Source organism: Nycticebus coucang, chromosome 2, assembly GCF_027406575.1.
Source record: "Nycticebus coucang isolate mNycCou1 chromosome 2, mNycCou1.pri, whole genome shotgun sequence".
Taxonomy (NCBI): Eukaryota; Metazoa; Chordata; class Mammalia; order Primates; family Lorisidae; genus Nycticebus; species Nycticebus coucang.
The window spans coordinates 133,121,021-133,141,099 of record NC_069781.1 but is presented as its reverse complement, the minus strand read 5'-3'; the positions used below and the strand labels follow the sequence as shown (position 1 = coordinate 133,141,099).

Below are 20,079 nucleotides of genomic sequence, written 5' to 3'. Positions count from 1 at the left end.
TCATAATACTGGCTTTCAGCTAGTATTAGTGGTTACACTGCAGAGGTTGGGGAGGGAAGTCCACACACTGGAAGCAACATATCTGGTGTTTAAAATGAATGGTCAGAATTTCCAGGGCTTCATCAGCCACCTGAAGTTGAAGTTGGAGAGTAGGTAGAGAGAAGCATATTTGCCTCTATTTTTTTTTTTTTTCTTGAGACAGAGTCTCAAGCTGTCACCCTGGGTAGAGTGCCTTGGCGTCATAGCTCACAGCAACCTCCAACTCTTGGGCTCAAGCGATCCTCTTGCCTCAGTTTTTCTATTTTTAGTAGAGATGGGGTCTCACTTTTTGCTCAGGCTCGTCTTGATCTCGTGAGCTCAAGCTATCCACCTGCCTTGGCCTCCTACAGGTGTGAGCCATGGCGCTCAGCCATATTTGCCTCTAAATGCTTGTCTGTTCTTCAAACTAACTCCCTTTCTCTCTCATTCTTCATTCTCTCCTCTATATAATTCTCTATGCCTTTTCTCTCTCAGCTCAGAAAACCTGAGGGAGTTTAGGGCCGTAAGCCCTACATTTTCCAACAGGAGACAGAAACTCAGTCATTTTCCCCTTTCTTTGGAAGCCTGTGATAGAGAAGTTTCTGGTTTGCACGAATGGTCCCTGAGGACCTTGAGGCTTTGCTTTCTATTTCCTTACCCTTTGCAGTCATGGCTTCAAAAGAGAGATGCTGGGGTTCCTAGGACCAGAGCTGAAGTGGAAGTGACCTCTCATGGGCTTTCAGAGGAGGCCGGGCCCCTGGCGAACAGGCTTGTCCACAGGACTGCTGCTCTGCAGCTGGAGGACCCTTGTGTAAGTATGGCTTTTATAGTGAAATAACAGAAAAGTTATCAACTCAGTTTTCAGTAAGGAATAATCATTCTCTCTCTTTGCTTTCTTTCTCTCTTGCTAGTAGTCCCCTTCCCCCATTTCTGTTTTCACAAAACACTGGGGAGCCCAGCAGACCAAAAGGAAACATAACTTTTCTTTATAATCACTAGATTTATTGACTAAATCTGCCTTTTAGAATTTGTTCCTATGGTTCCTAAGGAATAATGGGAGTGTGAACATCAGGCCTTAGGATCAGGCCTGGAAAAAAGTCTGTCTTCAACCTTGGCAGAGGAAAAAACAGAGCATTCACATATACAATACCTGTGAATTTGGCTGCAATTACTTTTTGCTCCTCCTTAAATATAGCTAACTGTGTGACCTCAACCGCAGCCTTCTTCCTTTTCTTTTCTTTGGGATGCCATGGCATCTCCCTGCTCTCTTGTCTGGCTCTTTCCCTACTCTCTTTTCCTTTATCACTCCCTCTCTTCTTCTTCCTAAAGTAAGATAAAGTCAAGGCTATGCACAATGGCTCATGCCTGTAATCCTAGTGCTGGGAAACCGAGGTGGGTGGACTGTCTAAGCTCATGAGTTCAAGACTAGCCTGAGCCAGAGCTAGAGCCAGAGTGAGACCTAGACTCTAAAAAAATAGCCAGTCTAGATTGAAAAGACAAAAACACGATGTGGTAATAGGTTAGAGTGACAATGAATGGCCTCCCCAGCTAATAATGGTCCAGCCACCTGGGCTGAGGATGGGTCATGGGGATACAGAACATAGATATCTATATATCTATTTGGATTATCCAATTACAAGCAGCCAAGCAGTATTAGAAATAACAAATGATAGCCGGGCGTTGTGGCGGGCGCCTGTAGTCCCAGCTACTCGGGAGGCTGAGGCAAGAGAATCGCTTAAGCCCAGGAGTTGGAGGTTGCTGTGAGCTGTGTGAGGCCACGGCACTCTACCGAGGGCCATAAAGTGAGACTCTGTCTCTACAAAAAAAAAAAGAAATAACAAATGAGACCAGCAAAGCCTTAACCCTACTAGCCCATGAAGAAACGCAATGAAAAATCCTATTTGTCAAAACCTATTGGCCTTAGACTACCTTCTAGCAGCTGGAGGAGGAGTGTGTGGAAATTTCTTTCTTTCTTTCTTTTTTAGAGACAGAATCTTACTTTATCACCCTCAGTAGAGTGCCATGGTGTCACAGCTCACAGCAACCTCCAACTCCTGGGCTTAGGTGATTCTTTTGCCTCAGCCTCCCAAGTAGCTGGGACTACAGGCACCTGCAAGAATGCCTGGCTATTTTTTTGTTGCAGTTTGGCTGGGGCTGGGTTCAAACCCGCCACCCTCAGTATATGGGGCCAGAGTCCTACTCATGGAGCCATAGGCTCCACCCTCTTTTTTTTTGTAACTTTATTTATGTATCTGACAATCACCAGTTCTCATCCATGTTGACTGTAGATTTTTGAAAGTGGTAACAGGTACATCAGTAACCAAAGTATAGAGCTTGTTTGGTGAATTTTCATCTTCATTACGTTTTCTGGACAATCGTACATGGATACAGTATGGGACATTCCTTATGCCTTTGGCCCAGACAGCTTTGTTGAGCCTGGTATGAATGTGCACATCTAGAGCCCCCATCTCTTTCATGGCAAATTTCCAGATCTCTCTGAGTGCCGGAGGGACATGCTTCTTAAAGTCCTCTCCATGGATGTGCCTGTGAATGTCGATAGTGTATTCTTGAGTCACCACCTCGTTGATGGCAAACTGTCCCTTCTTCTCACCACCCTTATTTTTGGGAGCCATTCTGCCGGCCCAAGTTGTAAAGAAAGAGCTCAAAGGATTGTGGGAGGAGGAAAGGTGGAAATTTCAATTTAACTAACTGTTGCTTACAGATTGATGAAGGACAAGTAATTGAAGCTATAACAAAAAGATAACTAAAATAACTCAAGTACCTAAACAAGTGTAAATAGGTTTAACCCAGATTCTTTATTCAGTAAATGGTTTACCAAACTAAGAAGAGTTAAAACTGTGATTATAAGTTTCCTTTTTATAATCGGAGGATGTTTGCTTTTGCCTTGCTTGTTACCTATCTTTGTTCAATTTCTCAAAAGCATAGTCTCTGCAATTGTGATAAAAGAGAACGCAGGCAGGGCAGCGCCTGTGGCTCAAAGGAGTAGGGCGCAGGTCCCATATGCCGGAGGTGACGGGTTCAAACCCAGCCGGCCAAAAACCACCAAAAAAAATAAAATAGAGAATGCAGGCAAAGTGTTCATGGCTCAATGATAATTATCAAGTAGCCATATACACCAATAATGAATGAGATGAGACCTCATTCCTGATTGATGGGGTCTCAAAGGAGGGAATGAGGAAGGAGAAATAAATCTTATACTTCTTAATGATCCTGAAAAAGCAACAGGCAGCTGCAGAAGTACTCCTCCCTCAAAGAAAAGAACAAACTTTACACTGAGCTAAAATAACCTTGAAAAGAAAAAAAAAAAGACTCTGTAATTAATAAAACACCCTGGTTGCTTGAGAAATACAATCATTAACTCTTTGTACTCTTTGTGACTTTTTTCTCACTAATTAAAGACTTTCCTTTAATCTAACATCTGTAACCATAACTATGTAGCTAATATTGAACTGAAGAAGAAAAGATATAAGAGAGTTTCAAGAGAACTGTGCACCAGAATTCAGCATTTTATGCCTTGAGACACCTATCACCAGCAATTAAATGTTCCTTCCTCCGTATTTTTGGTATAAGTGTCAGTTTTAATTTGCCATTTTCCTGCAACAATATACGTTATATATAGCCATATCTACAGTGAAATGTGCTCATTTTTTATTCTGTTGCCAGGACTATCACTGGAAAATCTGCTAATGGGTCATGGTCCAGCTTTCTCAAAATCATACTCTTCAATCTTGGTCTCCACCAGGATTTCAAAAACACATAAGTCCCCAAACTCCCATAAAGGCTTCTTTGCTTGGGCATGACTGTCATAAAATGCAAGGGGATATGAGTGGGAGATCTCCTATTATGTCATCTTCCTTATGTTTCTCTTCTGTATGTTCACTTTCTGAAATGTTGTATGTCAAATTTGTACACGGTTCTTATATTAAAAACTTCTGAAATGAAATGCTAAATTAAAAAAAAAAAGAAAAGAAGAACTGAGGCAAGAGAATCACGTAAGCCCAAGAGCTTGGAGGTTGCTTTACAGAGGGCAGTAAAGTGAGACTCTGTCTCTACAAAAAAAAAAAAAAGAAAGAAAGAAGAAAAATCAAGAAATAGCCGGGCATTGTGCCAGCTTACTTGGGAGCCTGAGGCAAGAAAATTGCTTAAGTCCAAGAGTTTGAGGTTGCTGTGAGCTGTGACAGTACAGCACTCTACAGGGGCTACCAAAGTGAGACTCCGTCTCTAAATAAATAAATAAAGTAAAATAAGTCCTATACTTTTATATCCTAATCTTGCCCTAGAGAAATTCTTTGTTTCTCGCAGCTCGAGGCCTGCTGAGCTTTTCCACCCTATCACTGCCCAGCCCTCCCCTCTTTCAGGTGCAGCTCTTCCTTCTGCGGGAGGGGCCTCCCCGGTGACAGAAGCTACGCCGGGAGCTGCACTTCTGGATGGACCTGACCCCTCTTACTCTCTAGGAGTGGACTGTGGGCAGACCCCTCCTGCTCGTCTCCAGCCCCCTTGCCTTTCTTTAGCATTGGCCCTCACTTGTGCTGCCTCGAACCCGGTTTCTTGTGTCCCGGGCTCCCTGACAGCCGGAGGCAGCCCAAGACTGCCACCTGCGGGCTGCAGCGGCTCCTGCTGCGCGGGCGGAATGTGGGGCCCTGCCCTGGATCTGCCTGTTTGCCCTTCCGCCTCCGCCCGTCCTCAGTGAGAGCTGCAGCCGGGGCCGGGAGAGGCTTGCACAGGGTGGGAGGCTTGTTTACAGACTAGCGCAAGGACTGGAGGCCAACAGAAACTCCCGTAAATCATGATTGCAGACGAAAACTAAAGTGGGCCGTGAAAGCGGGTAGCGTGGAGCCTTTCTACACTCGGGGGGGGGAGGGCGTTGTCAATATCCAGAAACTCGTGTAGTCCGGGGGTTTAATCCCGAGTGTCCTTGGGTAACTTCAGAGTACCTGTGAGCCCCTAAATGTATATGCACATGCGTGTTTGCCTACATACGCCTTGGGAGTGGATCCCGAGACTTTCCTGGACTCTTAAGAGGTTCTGCATCCCAGAGATCGGCTCAACCAGAGAGCGGCTGGGGCCAGGATTCTGACAATCTCCCCGCTTCCACAAGGGCCCAGACCGGCTCCTAGCGCCGGGCCTCTACAGCCTGGGGGCCTGGGCTGGGGCGGGAGCCGCTGGCCTCTCCCCTAGCCCTCCAGCTAGTGCTCCGGGTTTGACAGGAACTGACTAGGTGCGCACGTGGCTTCTCGGCGCCTGCGCATTGGGGGCCGAGCGTCCTAGTCCCGCAGGGACCGCGCTCTCCTTTGCTCCGCCTCTCTCTGACGTACTCTGACGCAAGACTGGGACAGGCAGCCCACCACAGTCTCCGGAGCCGAGACCCACCCACCCCAGACCCTGCGTCTGCGCGGGCACGGGACTTCTGCTGCGTGATGAGTGTGCGTGGTCTAGAGACCCCGAACCCCGGCCCATCCCCACGCCATCACGTCTTCGCAGCTGCTCGGACTATTCCCCGGCCTCCTCCCGCATTCTTAGTTCCCGATCCCGCTCTCTTCTCCCCCTAGTGCCCGCTTCTGCCCTGAGCCCACCACCCACGTTCCCACCTGCTCTCCCCATAGGCCAGCTCCGTGGAGCAGCTGCGGAAGGAGGGCAACGAGCTGTTCAAATGTGGAGACTACGAGGGCGCCCTGGCGGCCTACACCCAGGCCCTGGGTCTAGGCGCGACGGCCCAGGACCAAGCCGTTCTGCACCGAAACCGAGCCGCCTGCCACCTGAAGCTGGTGAGGGTTTGTCTGTCTAAGCGGATGCTTGTCCCAGGCCGGCATTCACTTCCCCAGGTCACCCTCACTTGTCAGATGTCTTTTGGGCGTCAGGGTGATGGGTGATCTGACGACCCTGCAGAACAAGAGTACCCCTGTTGCTTTGGTTAGTGCCCCGGAAAGGGGGCTGTAATCTTCTCGGGCTCTATTCTTTCTCTTACAGGAAGATTATAAGAAAGCGGAAACTGAGGCAACCAAAGGTAGGGGAACGTGGACCCTGGTTTGGAGATGTGGGGCTTCGGTGGGGCTTCTATTGTGCGCAAGGACTCTCAGACCACTGCGCCATCACATTCTTCTCCACTGGCCCAGGAAACACATCTGCCTTCTTTCTTTCCCACTTCCTCGGGTGTTTCCTTTTCTGCAGCTACCCTCACCTTTTCTGAGGCTGAAGTACCGAGCCCCACACTGATCCCCCCCACCTTCCTCTGGCCCTCGAGATCTTTCCCTACTGCTCTTGCCTGGAGACGGTGGCCTCCTGGGTGCTGACAGAGCTCCTGTTTATGCTCAGCCATTGAAAAGGACGGTGGGGATGTCAAAGCACTTTATCGGCGGAGCCAAGCCCTAGAGAAGCTGGGCCGCCTGGACCAGGCTGTCCTTGACCTGCAGAGATGTGTGAGTCTGGAGCCCAAGAACGAAGTTTTCCAGGAGGCCCTGTGGAACATTGGGGGCCAGATCCAGGAGAAGGTATGTGAGTGACAGAGAGATGGAGGAATTGACCAGTGGTAAAGATATCTGGGTCAAGAGTGAAGACACATTTCTCTAGAGAGGAGATACTAACAGCAAATGAACATATAGAATGATGTTCAGCCTTTTCTGTGGTTGGGGAAAAGGAAATTAAAATGATGTCATGGTACTGTGTTTTTGGTGGTCTGTTTGGCAAACATTTAAAAGTTATACACTTTGTGAGGGAAGAGGAAGATACTTCAGTGGTGAGGTTGGGGGTCATGGGCTCTGACTGCTAGAGGGAGTATAAACTGGGATGGCTCTTTTGAGAGTGGTTTAGCATATCTATTAATTTTAGGGCCAGCGAAGCCTGATGGCTCACACTTGTAATCCTAGTACTTTGGGAGCTGAGGCAGAAGGATTGCTTGAGGCCAGGAGTTTGAAGTTGCAGAGAGGTATGATGAGGCCACTGCACTCCAGCCTGGCTGATAGGGAGAGATCCAGTCTCAAAAAAAGAAAAAGAAATTTGAGGCCAGGTGCAGTGGCTCACATGTGTAATCCTAGCACTCTTGGAGGCTGAGGTGGGTGGATTACTTGAGCTCGGGAGTTCAAGACCAGCCTGGGCAAGAGTGAGACCCCATCTTTACTAAAAATAGAAAAATTAGTTGGGTGATATGATGGGTATCTGTAACTCTAGGGCACTCTACCCTGGGGCAACAGAGTCAGACTCTCTCTCAAAAAGAAAAAAAAGAGAGAGAAATTTTAAAAGATTTTTTTTTTAATTGCTTCAGGTTAATTGAGGGTACAAAGAATTAGGTTACATTGTTCACATTTGTTAGGTAAAGTACCTCTTATAATTGTGTCCTGCCCCCTATTTATTTATTTTTTTGAGACAGAGCCTCACTTTGTCACCCTGGGTAAAGTGTCATGGCATCATAGCTCATAGCAACTTCCAACTCTGGGCTCAAGTAATCCTCTTGTCTTAGCCTCCTGAGTAGCCGGGACTATAGGTGCCCACCATAACACCCGGCTAGTTTTAGAGATGGGTCTTTCTCTGGTTCAGGCTGGTTGATCTCGAACTCCTGAGCTCAGGCACCTCACCCACCTTGGCCTCCCAGAGTGCCAAAAAAGAAATTTTAAATGAGCACATTCTGTGATGTGCTTTACTTCTTGCTGTTTCCCCTAGAGGAACCTTGTCAATGTGCACACATAGGCATGTGTATGTTTCAGCCTTGCTTGTAGTAAGGAACTTACTACAAGTTGGAACTTATCTAAATGCCTAGCCATAGGGGAATGGCTAAATAAACTGGGTGATATCCTTATTATAGACTCTTACGCTGTAGTTATGAGAATAAGTACTTCCACATGTGTTGACATGGGAAAGCTGACACATGTGGAGTGAAATAAGCAAAATATGCAATAACATATAGTATGATGCTATTCATGTTAAAGCGATCCACTACAGAGCAAAAAAATGCTATGTTTTTTCTGTAGATATACTTGGGTTTATAAATAGAAAGTAAATTATCTTAAAAGATACCCATTAAAATGATAACATTGTAACCCCTGGGTAAAAGAATGGGATTGAGGGGGCTTTTCAAAGGAGACTGCTTCATCTGTTAATATTTTTTTTAATAAAGCAATATTATAGTCTGGGTGTGGCTCACCTCTGTAATCCTGGCACTCTGGGAGGCTGAGGCAGGAGGATCGCCTGAGCTCAGGAGTTCGAGACCAGCCTGAGCAAGAATGAGATCCTGTTTCTACTAAAAATAGAAAAATCAGCCAGGCATTATGGCAGGTGCCTGTAGTTTCAGCTACTTGGGAAGCTGAGGGAAGAGCATTGCTTAAACTCAAGAGTTTGAGGTTGCTCGGGGTTAGGCTGATGCCATAGCACTCTACCCAGCATGACAGAGTGAGATTCTCTCTAAAAACAATAACAACAAAAAATGGATATTATATAATATGTGCTTTTTTGGCTCGGCACCTGTAGCACAGTGGTTACGGTGCTAGGCACATACACCAAGGGTGGCAGGTAATCAACTGCAACAAAAAAAATAGCTGGGCATTGTGGTGGGTGCCTATAGTCCCAGCTACTTGGGAGGGCTGAGGCAAGAGAATCACTTAAGCCCAAGAGTTGGAGGTTGCTGTGAGCTGTGACACCACAACTCTCTACCGAGGGCAACATAGTGAGACTCTGTCTCAAAAAAAAAAAAAAAAAAATGTGCTTTTAGAAGAGAAGAATCTAAAGACTATCATGAACTATAAGTAAGCTTGAATTAACCAGATAATTTGTTGTTAAAATGCTAATGTAGTAGAAGCAAATAATATGATGGCAAATATCTTATTGAACTGTTGAAACCTGGGAAAGCAAATAATTTTCCTCTCAGTGCCAACTTTGATTGGCAATGGCTGCCTAGAGCCCTGTGTTGAGGAAGATTCAGAAATAGGTTGCCAACTCGGTGCCTGTGGCTTAAGCCGCTAAGGTGCCAGCCACATACAACTGAGCTGTCGGGTTCGAATCCAGCCCAGGCCCGCCAAACAACAATGATGGCTGCAACCAAAAAATAGCCAGGCGTTGTGGCGGGTGCCTGTAGTCCCAGCTACTTGGGAGGTGGAGACAGGAGACTTGCTTGAGCCCAGGAGTAGGAGGTTGCTGTGAGCTGTGATGCCACGGCACTCTACCCAGGGCAACAGCTTGAGGCTCTGTCTCAAAAAATAAAAATAAATAAATAAATAAAAAATAGAAACAGATTGCCTGGGCTTAGCAGGCAATCATGCCATGACAGATTATTCATGTGTGCCAGTGATGCATGAGGGGATAGGAAGTGCTATGCATCCTAGGTCATCAGCTGTGGTCAGGACCCTGGAGTGTAAGAGAGATTTTTCCCGTTCAAATCATCTTTAGAAACTGCCAAGAAGAGAATTCTGGAGGTAAGGGAAGTGTTAGCAACTACTTCACAACTTGCCAGCTCCCTTGCAGGAGGTATAAACGCTAAGTCCTATGCCATGGGCAGGACATTTCATGCAGCCACAATGTAGGTGGCAGCCTGGGAATAAGTTGCCTCCTGGCTAACAGGATGCCTTCCTTTCTGAAAGGCACTACTGTCAGTATCATTGCTGCTCCTACTGCCCAAGCAGGGAGTAGATCAGAGAGGAAAAAAGCTGCAAGAAACTTAGGAGGAGCTGGCAGGTAAGTCTCTTCCTGCCCAGGGCAGCTTGCTGCCAGCCCTGAGCCTAGACTTCCTCTCTGTGCTCCTGGAGAAAACAAGTAGGGAGTGTGATGTCTCTGGCTAAGAGAGGTGACTTGTTCCATGGTTTGATGGTTTATCATAGGTACGATACATGTCCTCGACAGATGCTAAAGTGGAACAGATGTTTAAAATACTGTTGGACCCAGAAGAGAAAGGCACTGAGAAAAAGCAAAAGGTATGGGCCCTGGACTGTGCCAGTGGGGGCTGAACTCTCTCCGAGCTGCCTGTCCATGGCACTCTCTCTCTGTTCACTTGTGTTGGCCCTAGAAGCCCCTGCCTCCCTGGTCTGCCACGTGATACTTCTCCAATTGTGCATCTGGGCTGGTGGGGCTTGGGTGGGAGCTCTGAGGGCTTGGGCCCTTAGTGTGAACTGAGGGAACCAGTGTTCACATAGTGCCTTCTTGGCCAGAGGTGATTCCCTGCGCCTTGGGATCTGTTGGGGAGTCATTTACTCTAACCATCAATTCTGAGAGCAGGGTCAGGATCACAGATCCAGAGCTCAGGCCTCTACTTGCCCATGGTGTGTGCATTGTCAACATTGTAATGTACTTCCCTGACACAGGCTTCTCAGAACCTGGTGGTGTTGGCCCGAGAGGATGCTGGGGCTGAGAAGATCTTCCGGAGCAATGGAGTTCAGCTCCTGCAACGCCTACTGGATACAGGAGAGACTGACCTCATGCTGGCAGCTCTACGCACCCTGGTTGGCATTTGCTCAGAGCACCAGTCACGGGTAGGTGGGGTGGAGAGCCTAGTTATTGCTTCAGTCAGTCTGTCTGTCCATCCATTTATACTTCCATCCATTTACCCTTCCAGCCACCCTCTACCTCTCATTTTATTCCAGAAAGAACCTAAGACAGAGGATACATGTAACAAGGGAGGAAAAATAAAAATGGTAGAAAAAAGACCATCAATTAGGATGGGGTCAGAAAGGGCAAAAACAGCCCTCAAGCGCCCTGAGCACTTGCTTTGGGTAGGCTCACAGTGTTCCCTGGTTTTTCTGCAGCTCACAGAGATAGTCACTGACTCATGCAGTGTCTATATGGTACAAGCAAGCTTATTGCCCAGAAAGGGCACTTGTCCTTGCTCTAAAGATCACACTAACATTGCCTCTGGAGGGGATCCTCATAGTGGGCGATGTCACCCATGGCATCAAGATAGTGACCTGAGGGCCAGGGATAGCCTGTAATCCTAACACTCTGGGAGGCCTAGGCATTGGATTGCTTGAGCTTAGGAGTTCAAGACCATCCTGAACAAGAGCAAGACCCCATCTCTAAAATAGCCGGGTGTTGTCGTGAGAGCCTGTAGTTCCAGCTACTCGGGAGACTGAAGCAAGGGGATTGCTTGAGCCCAGGAGTTGGAGGTTGCTGTGAGCTCTACTGAGGGTGACAAAGTGAGCACCCTCTGTCTCAAAAAAAAAAAAAAAAAAGACAGTGACCTGATATGAAGGGCTTGACCCTGACATGGTTCTCAGCATGGCCTTTGGTGGCTCAGCACAGGCAGTTCAGCAAGAAGAGGCCTGTTCTTAGCCAGTATGGGTAAAGTCCACACCAGCATCTCTCACCTGAGCTGGCTGGCTCCTGGGGCAGGGGCTTGACACTGGTTGCTTTTAGAGGAGTCCACATTTCCTAAGTCAGGGGGGAACTGTGAAATGGTTGATGAAATTTCTTTAGGCCAAGCTTGGTCTATATTTTTTGGTCACCAGGGTAAATCCCTATGAATTGTCACCTCCTTCAGCCATCCAGTGTGAACTGGGATAGACCCAAATAGACCTTCTGGAGTTCTTCAGCTTAAGAATGGGGTGGAAATGTCTTGTAGGCCCATTCCATGCACATCCATATCCCCAGGGTGTAGCCAGAACTTCAGGGTTTAGACTGGAGAGGAATAGGCTCAGAGGTCTGATAGTCAGTTAGCTTTGCCCAGGTTTATGTTTTTCCTTCATAAAGAGACACAAGTTGTAGTAGCTGTGTTTTGTGTCTGCTCTGGAGCCAAGGAGAGGTGGTGGGACACGCCTCTGGAATGTCTTTTTTAGGAAGGCTTTCCAAAAGAATTATCCCTAGTTACCCTGGGTCCCACCACCAGATACGTCTGTTTTGTTTTCACCTGGAGCTGGTCCTTCCACCCAAATGTTCTCTCACCTCTCTGTGCTCTCTGACTCAGAGTTGGGATCTCTGTGGCTGCTCTTCAACGGGGGCTTCTGTCCACTTCTCTCCCACCCCAGACAGTGGCAACCCTGAGTGTGCTGGGTACTCGGCGATTGGTCTCCATCCTGGGTGTGGAAAACCAGGCTGTGTCCCTGGCTGCCTGCCACCTGCTGCAGGTTATGTTTGATGCCCTCAAGGAAGGGATCAAGAAAGGCTTCCGAGGCAAGGAGGGTGCCATCATTGTGGGTGAGTGGAAGCAGGTCTGTGGTCCTCAGTTGTGGCTATCATGGAAGGAGTGGGGCTGAACCAGCCAGGCCATTTCTTTTGGGACCAGACTTGCAGCTGCAGATTATTCAGGGATATGGCTTGGTGACAGTGTTTTACTCTGGATTCTCAGCAGCCAAGGTACTTGGAAGGCTGGAACTCAGTCCAGAGTCCAGGATGCAGGCTTCTGCTCCCCTGTGTCTCCCTGGCTCACTGGGGAAGTTCAAGGGTCAAATAAGGCTAGACCATTCTGAAGCCCACCCACTCATGTTTTCCTGTTACCAGATCCTACCCGGGAGCTGAAGGTCCTCATCAGTAACCTCTTAGAGCTACTGACTGAGGTGGGGGTTTCCAGCCAAGGCCGAGACAATGCCCTGACCCTCCTGATTAAAGAAGTGCCTCGGAAGTCTCTTAAGGACCCCAACAATAGCCTCACCCTCTGGGTCATTGACCAAGGTAGGTGATATAGTTCATGAAAACTGACTTGGGTGGCTGAGGCCTGCTTGTCCTTAGGAGTGATAAGAAATTAGCAGCTATGCCCGCCAGTGTCAGGTGGAGGTGGTGGAGGTGAGTTCCGTGGCCTGTGTGGTGCCCTCGGGTGTCTGTGTGGAGGTGTGTCCTGTGGCCTGCATGGTGCCCAATCGGTGTCTATGTGTAGGTGCGTCCTGTGGCCTGTGTGGTGCCCAGCCAGTGTCCGTGTGGAGGTGCAACCCGTGGCCTGCATGGTGCCCTTGGGTGTCTGTGTGGAGGTGCGTCCCATGCCCTGTGTGGTGCCGGGCTGGTGTCTGTATGGAGGTGTGTCTGTGTGGAAGTACATACCATGGCTCATGTGGTGCCCTTGGGGAGCTCAGAGCCAGACTCTTCCATCATGGGTATGCAGCCGGCCTACAGGCAAGTAACAGGGAGGCCAGGCTGACTTTCCATGTCTGAAGGTTGTTTGGTGAGCATATATTTCTGTACTCAGAAAAAATAATTTAAATTCAATATATCAATTTACATTTTGTTTCTCCCCTAAAACATGAATAAGAAAACCTTCACAGAGGCCCCGCCTGGGCGCATCTTCTGCGTCCTTGCACACGCCTCAGCTCCTTTTGTTGTCACACTGATCCTGAGAGGTAGGGTGTCACTTACCCCTTAGTATTACCATGGAACCTCCAAGTCCCAGAGTATTCAGCCCCCCGTGTGGGGCTGGCATGCAGGCCTCACCTCCCTGACACCACAGCTGCCTCCTGTACAGATCCACGAGATCCTGGGCTGTCCCTGACGTGGCGGTCTGAGCTCTCTTGTCTGAGGAGGTTGTCCTGCCTTTCTGCACACCTCCTAGAATGCTTCTTCCCTTTGCCTGTAGCGGGTGGAACTAGTATTCTACTATCCAAATGGGGTGTCTTTTCAGGTCTGAAAAAGATTCTGGAGGTGGGGGGCTCTGTACAAGACCCTCCTGGGGAGCTCACAGTGACAGTGAACAGCCGCATGAGTGCTTCCATTCTCCTCGGCAAGCTCTTCGATGATCTGAAGTGCGATGCTGAAAGGGAGAATTTCCACCGTCTCTGTGAAAGCTACATCAAGTAAGAAAGTCTGTCCCATCTCCCACTGTTGGCAGTTCCAACAAGAACATTATCTCCTTGAGGAGGGACAGAAATGAAAGGCTTTCAGCAGGGAGGGTGCCTTGAGGAGGAGTAGCTGGCTAGACACAGGTTTCCTAAAGCCTATTTCTTAAATAGCATGGCCCCTGCACAAGGATGATATGTGAATTCGTGAAGCATCCCATATTAAAAAAATAAAAAGTGGCCTCACCAGGGAGGTTCTTTTCCAAATCAGTTTCCAATAATGTGACATATGTCATCAAGCGTGACTTTGGTTATTGAGCACTCACTGCATGTCTGCAGTGAGACGCAATAGCCCTTACCCTCAAGGAGCTTACAGCTGTGTGGGAGAAGACTGATGATAAATTATGGAAAAGAAGAATAATTTCAGACTTAATAAGTACAGGGAAGAAACTAAACGGTGGTGTGGGTGAGAGTAACCTATGTTAGATAGTGTGTCATCAAGTAAGGCTTGGAGGAAAGCACTGATAAAATCGGTGACTACTATCCAGGTGGCATGTCTAGTCTTCCCACTGGCAGCTTTTCTTGCTGTTTCTGCCCAAGTAGTGCAAGTGCCTGCTGGTGGAGGGGCAAGGAGGGAAGGAGAGTCTGTTTTTGCTGTTCTTGGCATGACAGCTGTCACCTGTGCCCCTAGGAGCTGGTTTGAGGGCCATGGGATGGCCGGGAAGCTACGGGCCATCCAGACAGTGTCCTGCCTCCTGCAGGGCCCGTGTGATGCTGGCAACCGGGCCCTAGAGCTGAGCGGAGTCATGGACAGTGTGATTGCTCTGTGTGCCTCTGAGCAGGAGGAGGAGCAGCTAGTGGCTGTGGAGGCTCTGATCCATGCAGCTGGCAAGGCCAAGCGAGCCTCGTTCATCACAGCCAATGGTGTTTCCCTACTGAAGGACCTATACAGGCGTGGTGAAAAGGACAGCATCCGCATCCGGGCACTGGTGGTGAGGGCCTGGGGTGTGGGGCCAGGAGACAGCCACATACATCTCAGGGCAGCCCCAGCACACTTTGGATGAAAGTAAGGGATGTTCTGGGCCTTGTTGAGGCTAGAGATGTGGGCCCAGTTCCCCCCAACACAGGGCTCAGGGTCACATCAGGGAGATGAACCATCTATAGAGAAGACACTGGGAATGCAGGTGGCATATGCTGTCCCCTTGTTGGTCAGATGGGCTGTGTGGAAGGGCTGGATCTCCAGGGGCTGGAGGTTTGGGGACTGTCCAGCATGCTGCTCATCCTCTTTGGGGCACCTATAAGATTTTGGCCTGGCAGTAGCACATTTTCTCTCCACATGTCTTAGCTCTACCTGCAAAGAGCTTTTTGTGTGACGTAGAAAGGATCTGCCTATTCTTAGTGTAGTGGGAAGGAGTTGGGCCCCAAGACAGTGGTCAGTGTGTCAGTCTCTGTAGGTGCTGTGTTGTGTGGCCACCCCATAGCTGATTTTTCTGCCAAATGCTCTAGGTGCTAGCCTTGTGGCAGAGTCGGGGGAGGGAGTACAAGCCAGTGTGGAGGAGCCCAGCCCCTGCCGACCTCCCCAGAGGCCAGGCAACCAGTCTTGCCCTCTTCCTCCAGGGACTCTGTAAGCTTGGCTCGGCTGGAGGGACCGACTTTAGCATGAAGCAGTTTGCTGAAGGCTCCACTCTCAAACTGGCCAAGCAGTGTCGAAAGTGAGTTGTTTGGTAAAGCTGTATCTCCCCAGCTGTTGGACAGACCTCGAGATAGGAGGTTGTGGGTGGGGGCTGGGCTTCTTCGCTGCCCTGTTCTCTAGTTCAGGCAGAGACCCATCTTTTCTAGAAGACACTTCTGGATCTGGCATGTGAATTGCTTCTCAGGGTTGAAGGGGTGCCCAAGCCCCTGTTTCTCTCCTTGGCATTGGTGTGCCCTAGCCTACTCCCCAGCTCTGGTGGCCGTCCACTACCCTGCCTATTCCCAGGTGGCTGTGCAATGACCAGATTGATGCAGGCACACGGCGCTGGGCGGTGGAAGGCCTGGCTTACCTCACCTTCGATGCCGATGTAAAAGAAGAGTTTGTGGAGGACAAGCCTGCTCTGAAGGCTCTGTTCCAGCTCAGCAAGGTAGCTTGTGGCCTCCTGCCACCAACCTGGGGACACCATGTGGGATTAGCACTTACTAGGGTCCTGCCATGTCTTGGTGACACCCTGGGAGGAAGGGCCAATACCCTGTGTCACGGTGTGGGCTTGTTAGCCTCCTTGTCAGGGAGGTCAAGATTCTATGTTCCCAGAGTTTGGGACCCAGAGCAGTCCCCAGATTCATCCTGATGCCCACATGGGTAGAACTGGGGACCCAGGCAGCATTTGTCCCCGTGCCGCTCTACCCCTTGGATCCTGACGGAATGTGCCTCTGTCGCCGGTAGTCTGAGGAGAGGGCTGTGCTCTTTGCGGTGGCCTCAGCCTTGGTGAACTGCACCAACAGCTACGACTATGAGGAGCCAGACCCCAAGATGGTGGAGCTGGCCAAATACGCCAAGCAGCATGTGCCTGAGCAGCACCCTAAGGTAAGGGGCTGGAAGGTTGGGCCCGGTTGACCTGGACATCTGGACAGAGGAGCCTTCCATGCATGTCAGTGATTTCTTTTCCTTTTTCTTGGCCATTTCCGTGTTCATCAATTTTTGCTATGGGAAGGGTCTCCCTGTCTAGTCAGCCAAGGCCCCTCTGCTAAGCTGCCTCCTTCCCCAGGACAAACCAAGTTTCGTGCGTGCTCGGGTAAAGAAGCTGCTGGCAGCAGGTGTGGTGTCAGCCATGACATGCATGGTGAGGACCGAGAACCCTGTGCTGACTAATTCCTGCAGAGAGCTGCTCTCCAGGTGAGCCTGCCTTGGCATAGAGCCTGGCTTTTCCCAATTCTTAAGCCTTGGAGCTAGAGATGTGACTCTAGAGGGAGCAGACCCTGGTTCTGTGGACCTTTTGGAGCAACGAGGAGGCCCACCTGCTTGTCTGCCTTCCTTTGCTGAGCCCAGGAGTGAAGTGGCTGCCTGCAGAGCCCTGGATCCCACCTGCCCACCACCACCTTCTCTCCACAGGGTCTTCCTGGCTTTGGTAGATGATGTGGAGGACCGAGGCACTGTGGTTGCTCAGGGAGGGGGCAAGGTAAGCTGATCTGCTGACTCCTGATGGCTGAGCCATTAGCCTATAAAATATGACTCAGTGGGTGCCATAGCAGAGACTTGTGTTAGATATGGGTCAGAAGAACATAATGACCAGAGAAATGTTTCCCCACTGACCAACATGCAAGTGGGTACGCTCCCCAGAGTCCCTTGGCACCTCCCTTGTCTCATTTACCTCCATAGCCCTAGCACCCAGCACAGGCCACATCTACCTTTTCACAGGTGTTGAGACCTTAAAAGAGGTGAAGAGGGTCTGTGCAGGGAATCAAGGCTGGGAAGAGGAGAAGGGTGAGGCTTTGGGGCCTGAGAGTTTGGGTCATGCATGCCTAGGCACCTCCTGGGCACTGATGGGCTTGTTCCTACAGTCTCTAATCCCGCTGGCCCTGGAGGGCACCGACGTGGGGCAGACAAAGGCAGCCCAGGCTCTCGCCAAGCTCACCATTACCTCCAACCCAGAGATGACCTTTCCTGGTGAGCGGGTGCGTGTCTTCCTGCCCCAGCTCTGGCCTCTCTTTCACCTCCTCACTAGGCCTTGATGGCCTCTGGCCTGGGCTATAGCTCCTTCTTGGGACCAACAGAAGTAGCAACTTGCTGAGGCCTGGGGAAGGGAGGGCAACCTTTGAGAGCAGCCCTCTCTCAGGGGGTGGACTCTTCCTGCAGGGTCATGGGGCTGGTGGAGGCTGCAGAAAATCACCCTAACAGGTGGGGTGCATAATTACAGATCTATGAGGTGGTCCGGCCCCTTGTATCCCTGCTGCACCTCAACTGCTCAGGCCTGCAGAACTTTGAAGCACTTATGGCTCTAACAAACCTTGCGGGGATCAGCGAGAGGCTCCGGTAAGGTCCCTTGGGATGTGGGTCCTGAGCTAGGCATCAGCATTTGAAATATTCCTGGTAGGGTACTTTACAGTTTGGAAAATACTCATTGGCTTATTTCAACCTCACAGTGAGTCCTCTGCACCTAGAGATGAGCTAGACTAAGGCTCAGTCTGCCTGGGCTCAGATCTTGGCTTCTCTTAAGTAGTAATGTAGAACCTCATACAAGTTACTTACCTGTGCTGCCTCAGTTTGTGAAATGAGATGATTTATAGCACCTACCTCCTGGAATAGTGGTGAGGAGAATTAAATGAGAAAATATATGTAAAAGTACTTAATACATGGGCACCTTCACCCAAATCAAGGTATATTAGTTGGCCAGGTACTGTGGCTCATGCCTGTAATCCTAGCACTCTGGGAGGCTGAGGCAGGTGGATTGCCTGAGCTCACCAGTTTGAGACCAGCCTGAGTCAGAGCAAAACCTCATCCCTAAATAGCCAGGCATTGTGGCAGACACCTATAGTCCCAGCTACTTGGGAAGCTGAGGTAAGAGTGTGAGTTGCTTGAGTTTAAGCCCAAGAGTTTGAGGTTACTGCAAACTGTGATGCCATGGCACTCTACTGAGGGCTACAAAATTAGACTGTGTCTCAAAAAAAAAAAAAAAAAGATGTATTAGTTGTTATTACTAATAGCAAACCTGCCTTGTTTGCTGTAGACCACACCTTAAGCACATTACTCACTACATCTGCATCTTCACCATAGGGTAGTGAGAATTAAGTAAGATAATCCTGCTCAGGGTAAGTACTAAAGTGTTAGATGTTAGCATCACTTTTACTACCACAGTCATCTCCTTCCTCCTTTTGTCAGCATTCTTCACTATCCTGTGCTATTTCCTAGGCCTGGGTAGAGGCTAGCAAGCACTGCAGTTCATCTCTGGTGTGGCTCAGGGTGGATGATGCTGCCCCTCCCACCTCTGGCCCTGCAGGCAGAAGATCCTGAAGGAGAAGGCTGTGCCCATGATTGAGGGCTACATGTTTGAGGAGCATGAGATGATCCGCCGGGCAGCCACGGAGTGCATGTGTAACTTGGCCATGAGCAAGGAGGTGAGGACTGGTCCAGGTGTTCATGACCAACATGGAAATAGAGATACCTGTGCCCTGGCTAGTCTTGCACCCAATTGACTTGGTCCACTCGCCCCTTCTGGCCACAGGTGCAGGACCTCTTTGAAGCCCAGGGCAATGACCGGCTGAAGCTGCTGGTACTGTACAGCGGAGAGGATGATGAGCTACTGCGGCGGGCGGCTGCCGGGGGTCTGGCCATGCTCACTTCAATGCGGCCCTCACTCTGCAGCCGCATCCCCCAAGTGGTCAGTGCCTCTTCTTGCTGGGGGAGGCGGGGTAGACCAGGAACTTCCAGCAAGGAGGCACATAGGGGAGATCCTAGGACTTTGGGTGTGCCCCTTGTCAAGCTTGAGCCCATGCTTGGTGATCATACCTGCCTTGTTTGCTGTAGACCACACACTGGCTGGAGATCCTACAGGCTTTGCTTCTGAGCCCCAACCAGGAGTTGCAGCACCGGGGTGCTGTGGTGGTCCTGAACATGATGGAGGCCTCCAGGGAGAATGCCAGCACCCTGATGGAGAGTGAGGCGCTGGAGATCCTGTCAGTGCTGGCTAAGGGCGAGGAGAGCCCTGTCACAAGGGTTGCTACAGCCTGCCTGGGGAAAGCAGTGGAATATAGGCTTATCCAGCCCAGCCAGGATGGAGAGTGAGGGTCCACTGCTGGGCACACACACACACACCCCTACTTCTGCACATACCGCCTCGCAGCACAGAGAGCCAAAACAGAAGCAGAGTGGCTGTGGAGTATTCTAGCCTCCCTAGCTGCCCTTTGAGGCTCTCTGTTCTGAGTCAGATGCCACATTCAGTCATACAATCTGGCTGAGCCAACATTGCCTGTAGCGTCAGGTCGTTTCTACTACTGTGGACAGGTGGGAGTGGGGAATGTGCATCCAACCCACCTGTGGATTGTGGGGCACGTGGAGGGGCGCATGTCATCACCTGCCAGCAGGACTGTCCTCCAGTAAAAGTGTGTGGAACTCAAGTGTGTGCCCTGTCTTTGGGCAGGGAGGGCTGCTGAGCGCGGGAGCGTCTGGAGCAGGTGTTGGGTAGGGGTGTGTGGGCCGGAGCTATACAGTCTGTCTGCAGCAGAGCTGCCACTTTCCAAGAAATCCAGTGGATTACCCACCCGAGGGCCCACTGAATTCCTTAAAAACATCCAGTTTCTGGGAAATAAATGGTTTTAGGATATAAACTCCTGTATGTTGGCCCTTCAGTTCTTTTGTCTTTAAATTACAACTTCTCTGTGGCCTGTACACTGCATGCTG

General features: G+C 49.8%; 2 protein-coding genes across 3 annotated transcripts; one reads left to right on the top strand and one right to left on the bottom strand.

Moving 5' to 3' along the window:
* Positions 1 to 1,872: 1,872 nt before the first annotated feature.
* On the bottom strand, positions 1,873 to 4,019 carry LOC128579781 (60S ribosomal protein L31-like). The gene has a single exon (XM_053581923.1). The coding sequence runs from the start codon at positions 2,649 to 2,651 to the stop codon at positions 2,259 to 2,261; it is 393 nt and encodes a 130-aa protein (XP_053437898.1). The 5' UTR covers positions 2,652 to 4,019; the 3' UTR covers positions 1,873 to 2,258.
* Positions 4,020 to 5,180: 1,161 nt separating this feature from the next.
* On the top strand, positions 5,181 to 19,796 carry UNC45A (unc-45 myosin chaperone A). 2 transcript variants are annotated; one of them, XM_053581914.1, is made up of 20 exons: positions 5,181 to 5,462; positions 5,643 to 5,804; positions 6,007 to 6,043; positions 6,352 to 6,527; positions 9,840 to 9,932; positions 10,320 to 10,487; positions 11,976 to 12,144; positions 12,448 to 12,618; positions 13,556 to 13,727; positions 14,401 to 14,701; positions 15,327 to 15,421; positions 15,688 to 15,829; positions 16,129 to 16,269; positions 16,451 to 16,578; positions 16,795 to 16,861; positions 17,244 to 17,357; positions 17,600 to 17,715; positions 18,680 to 18,797; positions 18,905 to 19,060; positions 19,207 to 19,796. In XM_053581914.1, exons 1-20 carry the CDS (start codon positions 5,457 to 5,459, stop codon positions 19,462 to 19,464), a joined length of 2,790 nt encoding a protein of 929 aa, XP_053437889.1. In that variant the 5' UTR covers positions 5,181 to 5,456; the 3' UTR covers positions 19,465 to 19,796. The 2 variants fall into 2 exon arrangements, with proteins under 2 accessions (XP_053437889.1, XP_053437890.1); XM_053581915.1 differs by lacking the exons at positions 5,181 to 5,462; positions 5,643 to 5,804 and having other exon boundaries at positions 6,006 to 6,043; positions 6,208 to 6,527.
* The last annotated feature ends 283 nt before the right edge of the window (positions 19,797 to 20,079 follow it).

Coding starts and splice junctions, on each gene's coding strand:
- LOC128579781 (XM_053581923.1), bottom strand. CDS start 2,651: ATGGCTCCCAAAAATAAGGGTGGTGAGAAGAAGGGACAGTTTGCCATC.
- UNC45A (XM_053581914.1), top strand. Junction 10,488..11,975: donor GCTCAGAGCACCAGTCACGG/GTAGGTGGGGTG, acceptor CTCCCACCCCAG/ACAGTGGCAACCCTGAGTGT. Junction 18,798..18,904: donor ACTTGGCCATGAGCAAGGAG/GTGAGGACTGGT, acceptor TTCTGGCCACAG/GTGCAGGACCTCTTTGAAGC.